Source organism: Sinocyclocheilus grahami, unplaced genomic scaffold, assembly GCF_001515645.1.
Source record: "Sinocyclocheilus grahami isolate Dianchi unplaced genomic scaffold, SAMN03320097.WGS_v1.1 scaffold402.1, whole genome shotgun sequence".
Lineage (NCBI taxonomy): Eukaryota > Metazoa > Chordata > Actinopteri > Cypriniformes > Cyprinidae > Sinocyclocheilus > Sinocyclocheilus grahami.
The window spans coordinates 264,324-283,130 of NW_015505581.1; the positions used below are offsets into that span (position 1 = coordinate 264,324).

The following is an 18,807-nucleotide window of genomic DNA, read 5'->3' on the forward strand; positions in this document are numbered from 1 at the left end:
GCCTTAAAAACAGTTTTGTTTTGCTTTCCTTTCCGTGTGAACCGGCATGTACGATTTCATCTCAGAAAGATTACTCAAATAAAGGGCACAATTTTCACTACTAAAAAAAAAAGTGTCGTCACAGATGAAGTTTAACTTAAAAGTATGTTGTTCCTTTTCAAGAAATGATATTCTAGTGTCACAAAGGATTTCTCAAGTAACCCTTTAAATAACAACAAACAGCAACATAATAGTGGACAAGCCTCCACTTTGGCAAAGAGTAAGTTAACATAAGCGTCATAACACTCTTTTTAGCAATGCCAAATGTAGCTACGTACTGTATGTCCCATTACACGCACACAAATAAAAAATAAAACAGATTAAACATTTGCTACAGTTCTCTATGAAAAGACAACTAGCTGGAGTTCTGATAGGAGACGAGCAGGCATTTGGTTATATAGAAATGTTTCAGCATGGTACATGCTACATGTTCCCAATTAATGAAAGACATAAACATAACCAGAATTATGAATGAAAGGAATGCTGGCCTCTTAATCGTTAATCGTTAATCTGCCATACATAAAAAATTTAAAAAAAACATGCTATGAGAAAGAGAGAGAGAGAGAGAGAGAGAGAGAGAGAGAGAGAGAGAGAATAATAAATAACTACATCTTTTAATTTCTTGAAAAATAAATAAATGAAGATTGCACTTTAATTGCCATTTAAAGTACTGTATGCAATAGATAGTATAAATAACCCTAAAGAATGATACCTTACTTTCCCATTAACTTTGGCAAAGGTATTCTGAGCTAGTAAACTATTTTGCTTACGAACAACTGGAGCAAGGCACAGCTTAGGTGAGAAAACAGATCAAATAAATGCATTTAAAACTGCAGAGGAAGAGGCAGATACAACAGAATCATTCGGCAACGTTTAGTGTTTTCGCAGCACCCCCTCAGAAACATAGTATCTACTTCTTCACCTCTGAAAAGTCCATGTCCCTGAGGTACAATACAGGCTGTCAGTAAAGGGGAAGAAACCCTTCCCCATGTAGTTCTCCTTTTTAGACACCCCCTAACTTTTCTGCAAGTGTAAGGTGGGAGAAACTCTTTGGATCGATGGGAACTGCTGGTTTGTACCTTTTACTTGGCTAAAGATGCACTGCAAGCACATCAGGCTGTTTTGGCATTGCGCAACAAGTGGAGGAATCCACTGCTGCTTTTGACAATAACCTTGATAAAGCACCTTAGAAATGTCCAACTGGCTTTCACGGGTTCAAAGATGATGAAACATTCAACGCGTTAACACGACGGGCGAAGTCCCGAGGACCAACGCCATTCACAGAGTGACGAAACAGGCTATTTCAGTTTCACAGCTACGCACTGGCTATTGTAACTCCAGCCATCAGCTGGTCCCTGGATCTACAGACACCACACAGAGCCAAAAGTCAGTCTGAGAGGGCGACGTTAGTCAAGCCAAAGTCATTCGGGGGGCAGGAAGGCGAGGAAGTAGCCCTGTGTCACTGCACCTCAGGACTAGATGGCCAGAGAAAGAGGGTGTGTGGTGGCAAAGGGCGTTGTTACCGAACGCGTGGCACGTCTAACTTCCCTCACCCTCGTCCGCCACCACTACTGACCACAGATCAAGCACCATAGATTGTGAACTGACACACTCTAAAAGAGAGATCTACTTCAAACTCATTGTTACTTATATTACAATAGCTCTATAGAATCTTATAGATTTCTATTTCTATTTCTATATATTACATAACTGATTCCGTTCGTAGGAAAAATAAACACACAATAGCAGCATCACTTAAACCACACTTGGATTACAACTTGCTTTGGCAGCTTAAATGCAGGGGGCTTTACAATAGCCTTACTACGGTAACAGTATTTCATGTTTCTGAGAAGGATGGTGGTGATGCGTACTGTGACGTACAAACTGTGAACATCACGTGATTATGTATCAAAAAAACGGCACCGATTGTGGGTATTACATCATGATAAAGCTATTCCAACAACTCGTATATATGGCTGTGAAACAAATGCTGTGGAGCACACTTGGATAAACAATGTAAGGCCATGAATGCGGAGAAAATACCAATATATTTTTCTCCCAACATATACGTAACGTTACACTTAAAGGGATACAAAAAACGAAGCATGCAAAAACAGGCCGTCGCGCAACTCTTCGTAAGGCTTGATGATGTGGTTTTGCTTCCCCCAGGAGTTCAGAGCAAAATCCACACGCTGTAAAAGAGTGAGCGATGCACACGCAGGCTGGAAGGCATCAGAGAGTGAGAGAAAAGAGGATGAAAGACAAGAAGAGAGCCTGCATAACCTACTCAGCCTACAGTACATCGCGTCGGATGTATACTTTAAGTGTTCGTGTTTCTCGAAACGTTTTTTTCCTTGGCTGGCTGCTGTTTCTGAGTTCCTTTCGATCTTCACTTCATGAAGAAGTATTCCACCACAAAAGCGATGAGGAAAGACAGGGCCGCGAAAGCCCCGACTAAGACCGCCGCGAAGCGTTCGTCTGTGGCGAACATGCCGCTGGGCTTCAGGGTCTCGGCGGAGTTGAGCTCTCCGGGTAGTGCGAGCTCCGTACGCCGCAGGGTGAAGAGCGAGGATGGGCTGAGTGGGCCGCACAGCTCCTGCGTGCTGTCCAGACACCGGCGACACACGTACACACGGAAGCGATAGTCTGTGTTGTTCTGCAGGCCAGATATCTGGAAGGTTGTGTCTTCTCCCTTATATAACTAAAAGAGAGAAAAAAATACAGCTTTACATTCTCAAACGAAGTAAAACATTCTACAATGGCAGTATGTTGATGACCGCAGAAAATTATTTCAGTTATAATTTCAACATTTTCAAATGATGTAAACTATGAAGGCCACTGTTTCTGTGGTTTAAAAGCAGAAATGAGAAGCTCGTTATCAGGGTTATTATACTTAACTAAAATTAAAACAAACTAAATGTAAAAAATGAAAAAAAAGCTGTTACTTGAATAAATGTTAAATGAAATCAAATATAAAAAGTCAGTTTATCCCCAAGAAACTACATAGATATAAAGTAATAAAAATGAACAAACACACAGCAAAATTACAAAAACTTTAACTATAAAATAAAGTAAAATAAATAAAAAATATAAAAATAAAAACTGATTCAATATATATATATATATATATATATATATATATATATATATATATATATATATATATATATATAATAGTAGTATATTAGTAATAATATAATAATAGTATCTCAATAACTAAAATAGCACTGCTTATTGTTTAATAATGATGATTACTATTAATATAATATATACAGTACAACAACAAATAATTATTAATGTTATTAACACCAATAATAATAATAATACTAATAATAAACAAATGCAATTGTAAAAAATATTAGTAAATATTATTTTAATTAATTAACAAAATTTTGCATTTAATGATAATAAATATGATTGTTAATAGTATAATTACTACTATTATAACTACTATTAGGATATAATACAAATAAATGTAATTGCTTTCATTGCTTTCAAATGCAATTCAATCTACCAGATTAAAGTATAGTTCAAAAAAAGTATATTAGGATAAGGACATAATTTATTAAAGTAGAGCATAGGGAAGGCTTTGGATGGATTATTTACTGTCTTGCTATATCTCAATATCACAGAGAGTGGTCAGTAGGGTGCATTCCTAATGTAAGCCAGAGCTTTCATGTCCTGCAGTGCTGACAAATGGTAGGAAAAAGAAAACGGAACAGAAAATATGTTTTTCAGCAGGAAAACAAACCTAATTACATTACATGCATGATTTGTTGTTACTAACAAGAAACGTTCAACAAACATCATGGAAGTTTAATTATAATGCAGAATAGGTTGTGTGTGGGAAGAAAAGTCCCTTCTAATCGATATAACACAGAGCACTTCCTATGGATGGGGCTTTTCACATGTGGCTGCTTTTTGACTGCCAAACAACAGCTGTTCAATTTCAATGAAAAGCCTCCCACAATTTGTAACCTCCCTTATTCCAGGCTAAGATCATGCACACTTTTCTTTTGTTGACACAAATGAAACGGAGAAAAATGACTCTAAGCCAAAACGTGCCTGAGCTTCATATCACCATGCAGCTCTAATAGCACAGCGAAGCCAGGAGTTAAACATTAAGACCTTCATTGTTTACTCCATATGCATGGATAAAGTGCCACGGCACGATCGGTTTAGAAAAGTTGCACTGAGAATTTTTCTTTCCCCTCCAAATACCTATTGCCTGTACAAAAGGTCCAGAGAGGACTAAACATTTGATTTGAGTGTGGAAAAGAAGAAATTCCGCTTACAGTGCACACCAGACTCAGGCTACTTTTTGTGTCCAAAGAAAAAACACTAAGCAAATACATTTGGAAACTGTCCCTTTCAGCAGTATAATGCATTAAAAAAGATCAACTTAATGCAAGTTGTTTCTGGCAACCCCTTTTTGACAGCTACTATTTCATTTTTCCATTTGCAGAGAGGAATGAAACATGCCACTTGAGTTCAGAAGAGCATGTAAAACTGAGACAGCAATTACTTATAAGCAGACAAAATACAACTTCAAACAAGCTGACTCTAATAGAACAAAAATAAAAAATTAAATAAATCACAACAGTTTATTCCGGTCCATGAATGATAACATTTCATATAACAGCATAGGAAGGCTTCACTATTTGTATCACTTAGCTTCTGTGTTTTCAATACAATACTGGATATACTGAATACGGTTTAATTATTCATGCTCATTTCCTGTATGTGTACATTTATTTTACAATTACCGTTATCTATTAATATAACATTAATCAAATGTAATAGATTAAAATTGCAATTATTATTAAAATGAATAAAACTGTTAATCCAGCATATCTCAAACTGAATAGTCATTTTTCATCCTGTACATTATAATGCAGTGACTCCTAAATTCACTTGCAGCATTTAGAACAGTTGATTTAAGTGTTTTGTGTTTTATTTTTAATTTATAGAGGAAAAAGTGTTGAATTTAGAAAAAAAAATGGTTTTGTAGAATTAACCATAAATACAATTACTCCAAAATTGCAACTAACCTGAATATTAAACGATGTTTGATGTCTGCATCTGCTTACATAAACAATTTTCATTCATTAATGAACGTTTAACATGCAGTATCTGGGTGAAAACGATCTGAGATGCAGATGATTTGTGCTTTTACTTTTACATGTTTCTATAGTGGAATAAGATGGCAAAATGGAGTTACGAGTTCACAAAGACACCCTAGAATCAGAGCAAACAGAAGATGGCATCTGCTGCCATTAAACCCTTGCTTCTCTTTACATGCAAACAACACACTCGTCACTTCTCACATCCATTTTAACAGCTCACAGGACAAGGAACACATTAACACAGTAACAGGAACCATGCCCGCTACATTAGACATCAGAGCAGCAGCAGTCGTGCCCCTAACAGAAAAATATCCCTGTGGAGGAAAGAATCTGTTTTGGCTTGCTCTGGACAGATCCCTAGAGAGACTTTGCGGCCTTCACAACCAGCCAGTGGATTTATGATTCACAGGCTGATGTACTAATGTGGCCATTAAATGCAAAAAATGACGGCACATTTGTAACCGAACTGACAAAAATGTGTGCAATAATGTCACTTGTGCAGTGAATGACAATAATCCTCTCTCTGAGACAAACCAAGTCACTGATTCTTAAAAAGCCAGGTCACAATGTTAAGGACAATGGTATGTAAATTTCAGAATATTTAGGACATTTTTGTGTAAAGTTATTACAGAATATGTATAAATATATCTGTTATGCTCAGTTGTTTCATCAGGTTAAACCTATGAGTAGAACTGTACGCTGTTTTCCTGTATAACTGGAATTTCTCCAAATCACAACAACCATGAATGTAAAATAACCTGAAATAGATCAAAGGACATTTTTAAATGAATGCTGTTGCTTCCTTCCATTGAATGAATTATGATAGATGAGCTGGGTGTTGGTCTCTATTAAGCCATCAGCAGTGGCATCAACATCATTTGCAGAATACTAATCGTCTCAGGCAGAGGACACAGACCCATCATCCTGCTTCTATCTCAGACTTAGTCTGTGCGGATGACATCTCGATCTTTTCCCTTTCCTTGAATAACAATGCACTGCAAAGACTTGCAAGAAACTTCATGCATTTTCTGTTCTACATACAGGTGTGGATATATTCATAAAAATGTAAGTTAAAATGAAAAAAAAGTAATAATCACAAATTACCCAAAATTTGCTGATAATTTACTCACCCTCAGGCCAACCAAAATATACTGTAGATTAATTTGTTTCTTCATGGGAACAGATTTGGAGAAATTTAGCATCACGCTCTATTGGTGAGCATGATTCCTTCAGTGAAAAAGTCCTTCCTCTTTTGTCTTCTCACATCAAAAATCCACCAACATATTTGTTTAGAGTTGTTTTTGGACTGTTTGCGTCCTAAATTCAGAAAACAACCTTTTCACTAAAAGAAGCAATATTATGTATAGAGGACTTGTGCTTTAGCCGGAGGCAATCGGAGAAATTTAGCATCACGCTCTATTGGTGAGCATGATTCCTTCAGTGAAAAAGTCCTTCCTCTTTTGTCTTCTCACATCAAAATCCACCAACATATTTGTTTAGAGTTGTTTTTGGACTGTTTGCGTCCTAAATTCAGAAAACAACCTTTTCACTAAAAGAAGCAATATTATGTATAGAGGACTTGTGCTTTAGCCGGAGGCAATGATTTGAGGGGGAAAAATGTCTTAATGATGGATTTGTTTCTTACAAACACACAGCTTTTCACTTTACATGACATTAATTAATGGACTGTAGTCGTGTGGATTACTTGTGATGTTTTTATCAGCTGTTTAAACTCTCATTCTGACGGCACCCATTCACTGCAGAATGGAGGAAATTTCTCCTAATCTGTTCCGATGAAAAAACAAACTCATCTACATCTTGTATGGCCTGAGGGTGAGTACATTTTCAGCAAATTTTCATTTTTAGGTGAACTATTCCTTTAATATTCTGCAATACAAGCTAGTTGTCTCAAACTAAATCCAATTTTAAAAATGATCTAAAAGGACTATTGAATTATATGTAACACAATTCTAATAACATTTTCAATAATATAGTAATATAGCACGTTCTATAGAAATATAGAGCATATGTTTTTTATGCAAAAGAGCACTGCTGCATAAGATATCTCTGTCCTGTGTCGTAATATATACTTATATACATACATATATATATACATTTTACTATGAATGCAATGCAGTGCAAACTAATAAAATGCCAAATAGTTTTTTTTTCCTGTAGAGTGTTTAGATAAATTATTAAAGTTATGAGATTAATCACTGGCTGATTGATAGCCATAATCTCCAGTACAGACAATTCAGAAATGAAAAATGCAATCTCACCTGTTTGTAATCAGACTCTCGGCCCACCAGCACCTGTAGGATGTAGAAGATGGGGTCTCCTCTCATTGGTGGAATGCTCTCCCAGCTCACCTCACACACATTCCCTTCCATCTGTACCACTTTAGGAGCTAAAAGATAATACACAAGTTTAGCTGTGTAAGCATCAAATAAGTGCCCATCCAGTACATGAACACATATGTGGCATGAAGCAGTGCGCAAGTATTCTTGTACATATATACTCTACCCTTGAGAGCAGGAGGAACAGACTTGGTTGTATGGAAGGTGTGTACTTCAGAGAAAAGGCCCTCTCCTGCCTCGCTCACAGCTTGAATCCTGAGACAGTAGCTGCTCGACTCATTTAGTCTCTGTACCTTATATGTGTGGCTTGGGCCTCTGTAGATTGTTACAAACCTAAAACATAAATATTTCATTTGTGTTATTGGTGTGTAACTGGGTACAAACCAAAAGTTTAGGGTTGATAAGTTTTTTTTTACTGAACTGTCTTGTGCCCATTAAGACTTCTTTTATTTGATCAACCCAGTAAAAACAGTGTGTACAGTGGTGTGACAAAGTGTTGGCCCCCTTCCTGTTTTTTTTATGTTTTGCATATTTGTCACACTTAAAAGATTCCTGTGATGGCAAAGCTAAATTTTCAGCATCATTACTCTAGTCTTCAGTGTCACGTAATCCTTCAGAAATCATTCTAATATGCTGATTTGGTGCTCAAGATTTATTTATTTTTTTTATCATCAGTGTTGAAGACAGTTGTGCTGCTTAATATTTTGTTAAAGAATGCTCTTTTATGCCCATTTGTGTGTTTATAACACAAACAAAGGACATAATGACATTGTAAAGCAGCTCCAGACTTCAAAATTTTAATTTAACTTTTTTTGGTCTCAATTACAATAAATTAGGTGCAGATTTCTGGTATTGGCAGTGGGCTCTTGGTCTCCTCATGCCATGTCCCATCCTAGCACAACAGCATCAGTCTATACACAAACACCTCAGGTCAAAACAGAGAACAAAGCAGCAGCTGCTATTTAATGACTGCTTCCAGAGATATTTTGCCAATCTAAAAAAAAAACCTGCCAGCTCGACTAATGAGATGAAGGTAACAGACCATTGACCTGCAGTTCATACTTTATATTCTCACTATAGCCTGTCAAACTATCCTCTTCATGTTCTTTTCATTCAAGTCTGTGTTGGAATGCTGGCTTGGATTGATACTTCTTTTCTGTGCATATGTACTAAGAACAGTCTTTTGTACAGGTCCAGCTCCGAACACGCAGTAACAGATCACCTACTGAATTATAAAATGAACTCCAGAAAAAAAGGATTTTTCAAAAAGTAAGAAAACAAGAACAAGAGGAGGAGTCCACAGAAAAGTGCTCTAATACAATAGCTGCTATTGTTGGTTTGATGGATAGTACATCTGCGGTTACTATGGCAATCTGACCAGAAATACAATGTGTAATAGCAGAACGATTACGAGCCAATTTCAGAGCCATGCTGAATCTAGTCTCGCCCGATTGTGCAGTTGGCATTTAATTTTGATTAAGCAGCTGAATCAATCATTGTTAACATCATAAATACTAATAAAAATAAATAAAAAAATAACAAAATTCACTCTAATGCACACCGATGATGGCAATTGGATCTTAGGCCTTTAGTAAATATGCATATTGCTGTAATTTGATCAGGACTAAGACAAATTCATGGGGACATTATGCTACCAGTTGATAGCCCTCTGTTTATGATTATGATGTTTCATTTTGCAGCTTCCAGTCTTGAATAAGATACAAGAAAAGCCTTAATAACATCATAAAAGTTAACATCTGGTATGAAAATACAGGGGACCCAACAAGTATCTGAACAACATTTTGAAATCAAAATAATTTGACTGACACACCTTCCAATTTTTTTTTACACCATCAAAAGTCAAGTTTTTTTTTAAAAAGTAATACTTTTATTCAGAAAGGACGCATTCAATTAATTAAAATCCTGAAAAAAGCTATACATTAAGCAGCACAACTGTTTTCAGTATTGCCAAAAACAAGAAATCTTTCTTGAGCAGCAAATCAGCATATTAGAATGATTTCTGAAGGATCATGTGACACTGATGTCTAGAGCAATTGCTGCTGAGATTCAGCTTTGCCATCACAAGAATAAATAACATTTTAAATAAATTAAAATAGAAACATTATTTTTAACTGTAATAATATTTCACAATATTACAGTTTTATGCATTTTTAAACAAATAAATACAGCCTTGGTGAGCATAAGAGACTTCTGTTCAAATATTAAAAAATAATTGTAAAAAATCATACTGACTCCAAACTTCAGAAAGAGTATATATAAACTATATAAAGTTAGAATTAGTGTATATATAAACTGTATATACCCCTGGTGCAGATTTGGTAAAGATTAATATTTTTATCACCTCTCCCCTTTTTGAAAAACTGTTACTGGCTAAAGAGGATAATTACAATAATTAGAAAATTAACCAGTCTAACACTAAAAGGATTTTGTCTGGGAATTGGGGAATTAATTATATTTTCTATTAAATGCCCATCTGTCAGGCCTGTTGCCGCTCATAAATACTGCCAAAATGCCACTCTGCCAAGGAAAACAATCAACAGTTACAATTCAATTAGGATGTGAGGCAAACTGAAACTCGGGGAGGTTAAAAATGTAGTGGCCTGGCCGATCTACAGGCATGTCTATAATAGTAAGGCCTAAAGACCTATAACATTAATTACACCTCGAAAGCTTTCAGTTGTTGAGCTAAAAAAAAAAAACACAATACAAGCTAAAATGTTAAAAAATAGTATAAAAGTATATAATGCCAAAAAATTGCTGTCATCTAATGGCAGTTCACCTTGACTAAATTACATCATTGCTCAGTGTGCTTTCAAAATGAATTCAATTTCCCTCTTAGCGGTGCATCTACTGCCATTTATGAGGTGTAATTGAGATGAAGTGACCTTCTGTTCTTGTCCTCCATCTGCAAGTTGAAGACCATCTCTTGGCTCTTGGCATTGCTGCTGTCTCCCCACTTGAGTTTGAGGCTCTGGGGTCCAGCGGCAGTGCACTCCAGCCGGGGCGGGACAGGGGGAAGCGGCCTGGTGCGGGCCAGCAGGGGAGGGCAGAGGGGACCGGCACCAATCTCATTCACTGCCTGAATCTGCAGACTGACACAGCACAGAGAGTCTCATTTAAACCTTGTACATCAGGTGATCCTTAGGGCTGGGTGATTTGATCTGTATACAGTGGGTACGGAAAGTATTCAGACCCCCTTTCCGTACCCACTGTATGGAGCAGAGGTAGAAATGTGTAAACTGCTAATGATACAGCATTTATGTTTGTGCTGCTATCAGTGAGCAGGACCGCCTTACATTATGTAAGTATTTAACTTACTGGATTATAAAAACAGGCATTATCACATAGATATTTTTGCTGAATTTCCTCTAAAAATATCATGATACTGTATACAGTAACTTTATATCATATTAATGGTAAATAAGATTTTGGTCACTCCTACATGATATATAGAAAGAAAAACCTTACACCAAAAACCTTTGACTACCATCAGACGGCGAGTAATAGCACAGAGCAGTATGATTGATGGGCTCAGTATGAAATTCTTCCTTATTCCTCAAAAGAAATATTTCAGTTTGGGTACTATAAAATTACATATTTGCGCATGTGTGTCACAAAAAAACAACAACAACAACAGTTGTGGCATCACAAGAGTCAGAAGCAAAGTAAAAGTGCTTTCTATTTTTTTTTCAAGCTTTAAGGATCAGTACAACAGACTTTACCTGACCTTTACCACAAGACCTCCTGATTGAGACAAAGTAGCTTTAAGGCTTAAATCAATAACTCATTAAGAACATAATTCCTGATAAACTTGCTCCTTCATCAAAACCTTTCAACAACACATTGTATTGCCAGCTTTGAGTGAGCAGAGACAATAATCAAACACATTTTCCTAGAACTCCTCACTCAGTAGCATTTGGGAAGTCTGACACATCTCAGGGAATAAAAAACAACAACAAAACAACACAAAAAACGTAATAATGTTCCTAGAAGCATTTTGAAACATGAAGCTTTTTTTTGTAGAACACAAAGTAGTAGTAACCTAATCTTTTTTATTAATACATTTAGATTCAGTTTTAGTGTATTAGTGTGCTTTTAATTATTCACATTTTCACTAAATACAACTAGCAGCGTTCAGAAAAATTATTTTAGTGCCACATAAAATGTGATTATTAAATAAATAAAATCATACAATCAGTTTTAATGATATAATTAAAAATATACTGCTCCCTTTAGTATCTTCAATGTAGTTATTCATTTTTAATAGTAACTTATAGTGCAGTTAACTACAAAAAAATGTAGCTTTACTACACTTTTAACGCCATTAAATTGAGTAGCCATTCTTTTCAGAAGAACAGCGCTGAGTCTTTAAAGACATGATGGCTACAAATTTGACCATGGCAGTTCAGAACAGCTATCAGGCACTTCTGTTGCTTCCAAAAGAGAGAAAGCCAAGCAACTTATTTACTTCATGTCACTGCTAAACTGTACATTGTAAAGCAACTGCACTGCAACATTACAGCATGCGGATTTGCATTTGTTTTCAAAACCCAACAAATGTCAACAGAGACACTTGGTATCATCGATAACAGAGCTAATGTGACTCACTATACTAGACTCATTCATGTTCATGTTTTAAAAGCACAGCATTCCCGTTCGCTTACAGCTGCCGTACATGCAGGAGGTGAGCAGATGACACACATATGAGCAGCTTCATATGAATGTGCATGTATCAATGGAGTGCAGGGGGTTTCACATGTGTTTATCAACAGGCCAACAAGATGTGCCCTAGCTTTGCTGGTAACCATGTGAAACACTTCACAGCATTTTCACAGCACAACACAAACATACACATTTCTTATGATTCATTTACACACACACATGTACATAAATACAATATTAAGTAATATGATATTACTTGCATTTCTTACAAACACGCCGTCAACAAAAATACAATGATAAAATCCAACTAAAACTGGCTTTTCTCTTTGAAACAACAGCTCGTTTTACCCAGAATTTTGTAGCTTCAACTGACTCAGCCTTGATGTGAAATGAGATGTGGTCGATCTCTTCACTCACTGCCACTGTAAGAAGTAATAAACCACGTCAGGCTGAGTTTCGCTCACTTGAGGATGCAAATAACTTCCTTAACTTTCACCTTGCTAAGCTCAATCAAATGAATATTTGTCGGCTGAAAGTGCTTCGTGTAGGAGCCCATCATTCAAGGATTGTGCCTTGTCATATCATTCAATCAAATAGAACCAAAATCAATTTCTGGGTTTAAAAAAAATTGGAGGGTTGGGAAGTCTGGACTGGAATTAACAGCGGCTCTTCCACAATACCAGACTGTTTGGTTGGCATTTAACTGAAAACAAAACATACTTTAACCTTTCAAGAGATTGCATTAGTCTGTACGCCCCTGATGACAAAAGACATAATCGATCTAGGAGAGATCAAATGACCACACAGTCTGCTTCACACCGGGCCCGGCTCAAAGATCTGGTCCTGATTCACTTACAGTGAAATCTGAGATTCAAAATCGTATTTTTACTTCAACCTGGAACTAAATTAACATTATGCTGTAAACTGATTAAGACATATTGAAGATTCTCACTATTTAAAGTCACTGATCACAATGCAAATTTGTGACATTACTAACTTAACCCATTTGTCTGAATAAGATATATTAAATATACTGAACATACAGAAACTCAGCTTACAAATAAATAAATAACGTGGGCTAGATTTTTTTTAAATTTCATTATTATAGTTCCATGAACAGTGTCAGAAAAACAAAACTCTGTGGGGAATGACGCGTGGCTGAGAATGTTAACCAAGAGTCCATCAGCACACAAATACACCAGATAGAAATGGAAACGTCAACCATAACTACAAAATAAACCTTGATCTTCCCTGCACATGAATATTGAACATGGCTGGAATATTAAATAAAATATAAAACACTAAAAACATTGTAGAGATGTATTTAAAAAAATTCTACAGAGAGATCCAATCTCTTTCTGAATTATTCTGAAGTATTTACAAGGCAGATTTTCAGAGCAGAGATTAATCAGTTATTAAACACTTTAATATTACACCATATAGTTCAAATGTACATTTAAAACTTTAGATTTAAGCGAAAAAAGTAAAATTTGGCATTTAATGTAAATCTAAGAGGCAGTGATTTGTTTCAAGATTTAAATTTATGGTGCTTAAACTGCACCTGCGGTTTATTTTCTCAGTTTTATTAATAAGAATATTGAGAATTTGTGACACCTGGGGAAAAAATAGTGACAAGTGTAAGTGACAAGACCTACACTACAGTTAAAAAGTTTAGGGTCAATAAGATTTTTTTTTATTGTTTTCGAAAGTCTCTTATGCTCATGAAAGCTTTTTAAGATCAAAATTGCAGTAAAAACTTTAATATTGTGAAATGTTATTACAATTTCTATGTCTATACTACAATTTTCTATGTCTATACTACAGTGTTAATATACATTAAAATGTAATTCATTCTTCTGATGGTAAAGCTGAATTTTCAGCAGTCATTACTCCAGTTTTCAGTGTGACATGATCCTTCAGAAATCATTCTAATATGCTGATATGGTGCTCAAGAACACTTATTATTATCAATGTTAAAAACAGCAGCATTGATTCTTTAATGAATATAAAGTTCAAAAGATCAACATTTATTTGAAATAGAAATCTTCTGTAAAATAAAAGTCTTTACCCTCAATTTAAAGCATCCTTGCTGAATAAAAGTATTAATTTCTTTTGGTAAAAAACATCTTACTGACCCCATATTTTTAAACGGTGGTATAAATTGAATGGGAGTAGACAGGAAGAAAATCATTAAGTGGGGAGCAAGTAGACGGTGAGTAAAAATCTGTAGGAGCCGGAGGAAAGTCGGATGAAACTGGAAAAATCAGTCCCACGCAGATCTCTAATTTAAAGGCCATAATCAAAGCTCTCAGACAAAAACATGGGTTGCATAAGCTGGCTGATGGAGACACTTATATGTGCACTGTGGAGGCCCCATGCAGGGATAGATGTCCTGTTATGGACGCCACTTCATAGATACACACACAAACTCTGCCCTCTGGCCTTCTCTTTTCATTAGCTTCCGATTAGCGTCATTAACACGCTGCTGTTTACCCATTGCTTTCCTGGGCAGGGGGAGAAAACAGGCAGCGGGGGTGACGCGGTTGTGGCGTCACGCTTCGCTGAAATGGACAACTTTGCAGAATGCAAATGAGACCTGAGATGGAGTGTAACTACTCCCCGCAGGACACAGTTTGGGCTCAGAGGGAATCGGAAAGCAAAGCAGTTATTAGTTAAGACTATTTTCCCATATCGCAGAAGTGCATATGTAAATCACCAGATGAATGTGATCTGGTGGACAGAATGGTGGTGTCACAATGTGCGTATGTACATACCTGTATTCACTGTCAGGCTGTAGGTGCTGTAGCACATAGCAGGTGCTGGTGCCCAGGCTGATGAGCTGCTCTCCCAGTTTAAGAGTGTAGCATGTGATCTCTGCTCCATTGTTGCAGGGCTCGTCCCATTTCAAAGCCAGGCAAGTGGAAGGTGTGTAGACGCCACTTTCTGTGGGGTCGTGCTCAAGTACACACAACACTGAGACTGGGTCTGGTGCGGTGGCGGGGGTCTGACAGCACGCATGATCACTGTATGTTCCTGCACCTGCCTGATTCGCCGCCTTGAAAGAGGGGGCAAAGTTCAATAAAGGTCGAAAAATGAAATCAATATTTAATAATGTTAAAAGTTAGCTGTCAAAAAGTTTTTCACATTTATTTAATTCATAGTTATGACTGGTTTATTCAGTTCTGTGTGATTTCTAAAAAATTATCAGTAAATGACAAATGATGACACTGTATGGTGGCATCCGCACAGATTGCCAAACTTAATAATTACACATACGCCTGTTGTTTAGTGTCCTTTCTCTAAAAAAGAACTAAATGTGTAAATGCACTATGAAAAATGATTGTATTAATCACAATTAAATATTTGAATCCACTGACAACCCTAATGTGTTGTGCAATAATGATAAATGCCACGTAAAAAAATAAATGATGTTAAAAATATTCCTGATTAAACTGACATTTGTTAACAGAAACTTCATCCGTTTTAGTCCATCAGCCTACATTTTTTAAAAATATATATTTATAAATATATATTTGTATATCTTAATCCGATTCGGTAAAACATTTTGAGCTGCATGACTACATTTCCTAATAAATAAAAATGATTATAGTAATAATAATTATGCTGTTAATCCTCTTATTAAACCATTTAATATCATGATTGTCACCAACTCATGTATTTAAAGCATAATGACTCTAACTTTTTTACAGCCTCCCTGTGCAAGATGATACAGTTAATGAAGTGGCAACTTTCACTGTTCTTTTCAACTTTTCCTGTCATACTTTTAATACTCTGCTCATTTAAATATGCTAAAACAGACAAGAGTAAATGCTAAATATGATAAATATTGCACACAAATCTATCCAAAGATTTTGGATTCAGACTGCACTAAAACGACTCGCAATAAATTGTAAAATATAATAAAACCACATCATGCACTAATCAGTTATGTACACTTTCCTACTCCCAAGGGCACGGCATCTTATAAAATAAAGTAACAAAAGACTTAGCTATATATTAATAATTACAAATAAAACACAGGACAATTAAAAGGCATTATGAAAGTGAAAGAAGGGTGACATTTGTCAAATTGGCTCAACAAAACACTTGTCAATGAAAAGAACCCTTGAGTGACAGTAATACCTGTAGTCTGCAGTAGTAATGAATAGCAGGTGTCAGGTCTGAGATCTCACACTGCGTGTCGGGGCCGCAGTAGATCAGCTCCATGGGCTCTTCCCCTCGGCCCCACTCCAGACGGTACTCAGAGATGTCGGCCCCTGAGCTCTCTGGACTCTGAGAGAGGCAGGGCATAAAAGAATCAATTGACTGATTGTTTGAATCAAACAGGTACTTCAGCTCATCTGAACGTCAATACTGACAGCAATACTTGTTGAGTGTGTTAACGTAAAACCCATGTCCTATAAATGATGGGTCTGCTTTAAATATGATAAATTACCTCCCAGCTGACCAGCACACAGGTATTGGACATTAAGCTGAGGGATGGTGCTACACACTGGCTAGGAGGACCAGCTGCAGTTGTTATTTCTGTTGGTTCAGAATATTGCCCATACTATGAGCAAAAGAAAGAAAGAAAGAAAAAAAGAAAACGAAAGAAGTGCAAATTAATAATTAATACATGATATGAAACGTTTCATACGTAACTAACTAAGTTTATTTCTATCAGGATAAAATATGAAAAACAAACAAGACCGAAACAAATAAGACCCAAAATCTTGCATTACATCCTTGTGAAATCAAAGCATGTCTCCAGTACTGCAATCTGATGTGAGACACATCGATTCTTCACTTGTGGGAATTTGTCTCACACAAACAATGAAAAGTAAACAGAGAAGAGGATTAAATTCACTCCTCAGACTCTAGTGTTTACTCTGAATGCTGTATTAACACTCCTGGAAATGAGACAGGGAACAGTACTTCATTCGAAAAAGAAAAAGTTAGACAGCCAGAGCTGATCTCTGCCTTCCTGAACACTGATGGATTAAATTGGCTGCATTGGCTGGCCACGAACAACTTGACTCCGCCTCCGTGTGGTTAACATCATGTAAAGAAGATGCTGTGTCCTACGCTGTGAAAGTAAATTCAAAATACAGAGCTGTGGCAATGGGTGTATCGTTTCCGATGCGCTGAACGCGGTAGACCAATCACAACAGATTGGGCCATCTGACCAATCAGAGCAGAACAGGCTCATGGAAAGGAGGGGTTTAGAGAGACTGAATCTTAGAACTGCTTCGAATTAATCGTTGGAAAATGAGGTGATATTAAATGCATATTTTGAGAAAACGAAAGCGTTTTTTGACCTTGCATGCATGCAAACCTATTGCAGGAGACTCCCAAAACAATATTAGGAACCTTAAAAATGGCATAATAGGGGCTCTTTAAATTTTGACTAATCTCATAATACTTTGTCATTTTTATCTCATTATTATATCTCAGTATCTCAGAAACCTCTAATTCCAAATGGATTCAAATAATTATTGGCTGGTTTAGACCAGTAACGCGATAAAGAGACTGAACCTTAGGTGCATTATTGTAGGGATAGGTCAGGATGGTCAATTAGTCAACAGACTATTCAGAGGTTGATGAATTTGTTCTTTTTTTTCTTTCAAAAAAACAAACTAGTTATAACAATGCACCGTTACTAAGCAACGGGTGTCAGTGAATCTTTTGATATTAGATTCTTGATTTGTCACTCACCCCTGCCTCGTTGGCAGCACGTAGGCGGAAGCTGTAGGTGGCGCCGGGGAGCAGACTGCCCACAGTGCACTCAAGATCAGAGCCATGATAGACCTCGGCAGGCTCAGACTCTCCCTCCCTCATTTCCAAACTGTACTCACTCACCTCACATGCCCCCTCAGAGGAGGGACAGTCTGAAAAGAAGGACAGAGACAAAGCACTTCAGTACAACAAATAATTAAAACGGCAGGAATTACGGTTTCATTTAATATTTTATAATAAAAGTAAGGGGTTCTTGTAAGGCAGAGCAAATTACAGCTTTACAACTTCAGATCAAAGTTTCTTGTTCAAAAGCCTGAATCCAAAGTGTTTACTTAAAAAGTCTGGAATGAGCAGCTCAACAATGGAGCTCCCATTAGACCCAGAATTCATTCCCCAATGAGGGTGTTTGCCTATTAACTCCAAACCGATAGTTCCGGCACAGGGAGTCAAGTGCACTACAAGAGCATCACTCTAGTCTAGTACTGGAAAATATGTGCAAGTTGATAATGTTACATTGAGGAAATGTAGCAAAAATGGTGAAAATATTGATCTTAAGCTATTTCTGGATATGTCAAAGGGGTTTTGTGGCATTGGGTGAATGCCACAGAGAGACTTGGTGAAATTTAATTTCACATAATCGGAAATAAATCAGAAACTGCAGAGATCTTGGAAGAATGGAAATTACCAACAATCTTGATACCGTAACTGGGAAAGTATGGTGTTGGCAACATTGTGGCTTTGATTGATTCACAAGGAAATTGTCCAAAAATGTGCCTTGAATGCACTGTACATCACTTTGTATAAAAGCATAGAGTAAAATGCATAAAACTAAACATGAAATGAAAGAGGCTAAGGAATGACAAACT

General features: G+C 36.6%; 1 protein-coding gene across 1 annotated transcript in view; it reads right to left on the reverse strand.

Moving 5' to 3' along the window:
- Nucleotides 1–624: 624 nt before the first annotated feature.
- Nucleotides 625–18,807, reverse strand: part of LOC107550601 (fibronectin type III domain-containing protein 3B-like) — a 158,551-nt gene continuing 140,368 nt past the window's right edge. Inside the window, exons 19-26 of the mRNA XM_016231915.1 lie at nucleotides 17,921–18,093; nucleotides 16,662–16,775; nucleotides 16,349–16,498; nucleotides 14,980–15,260; nucleotides 10,429–10,635; nucleotides 7,689–7,855; nucleotides 7,445–7,572; nucleotides 625–2,740 (exon numbers count right to left, since the gene is read on the reverse strand). Of these exons, the coding sequence (XP_016087401.1) occupies nucleotides 2,429–2,740; nucleotides 7,445–7,572; nucleotides 7,689–7,855; nucleotides 10,429–10,635; nucleotides 14,980–15,260; nucleotides 16,349–16,498; nucleotides 16,662–16,775; nucleotides 17,921–18,093 (1,532 nt within the window). The 3' untranslated portion in view covers nucleotides 625–2,428. The remainder of the gene's footprint in view (nucleotides 2,741–7,444; nucleotides 7,573–7,688; nucleotides 7,856–10,428; nucleotides 10,636–14,979; nucleotides 15,261–16,348; nucleotides 16,499–16,661; nucleotides 16,776–17,920; nucleotides 18,094–18,807) is intronic.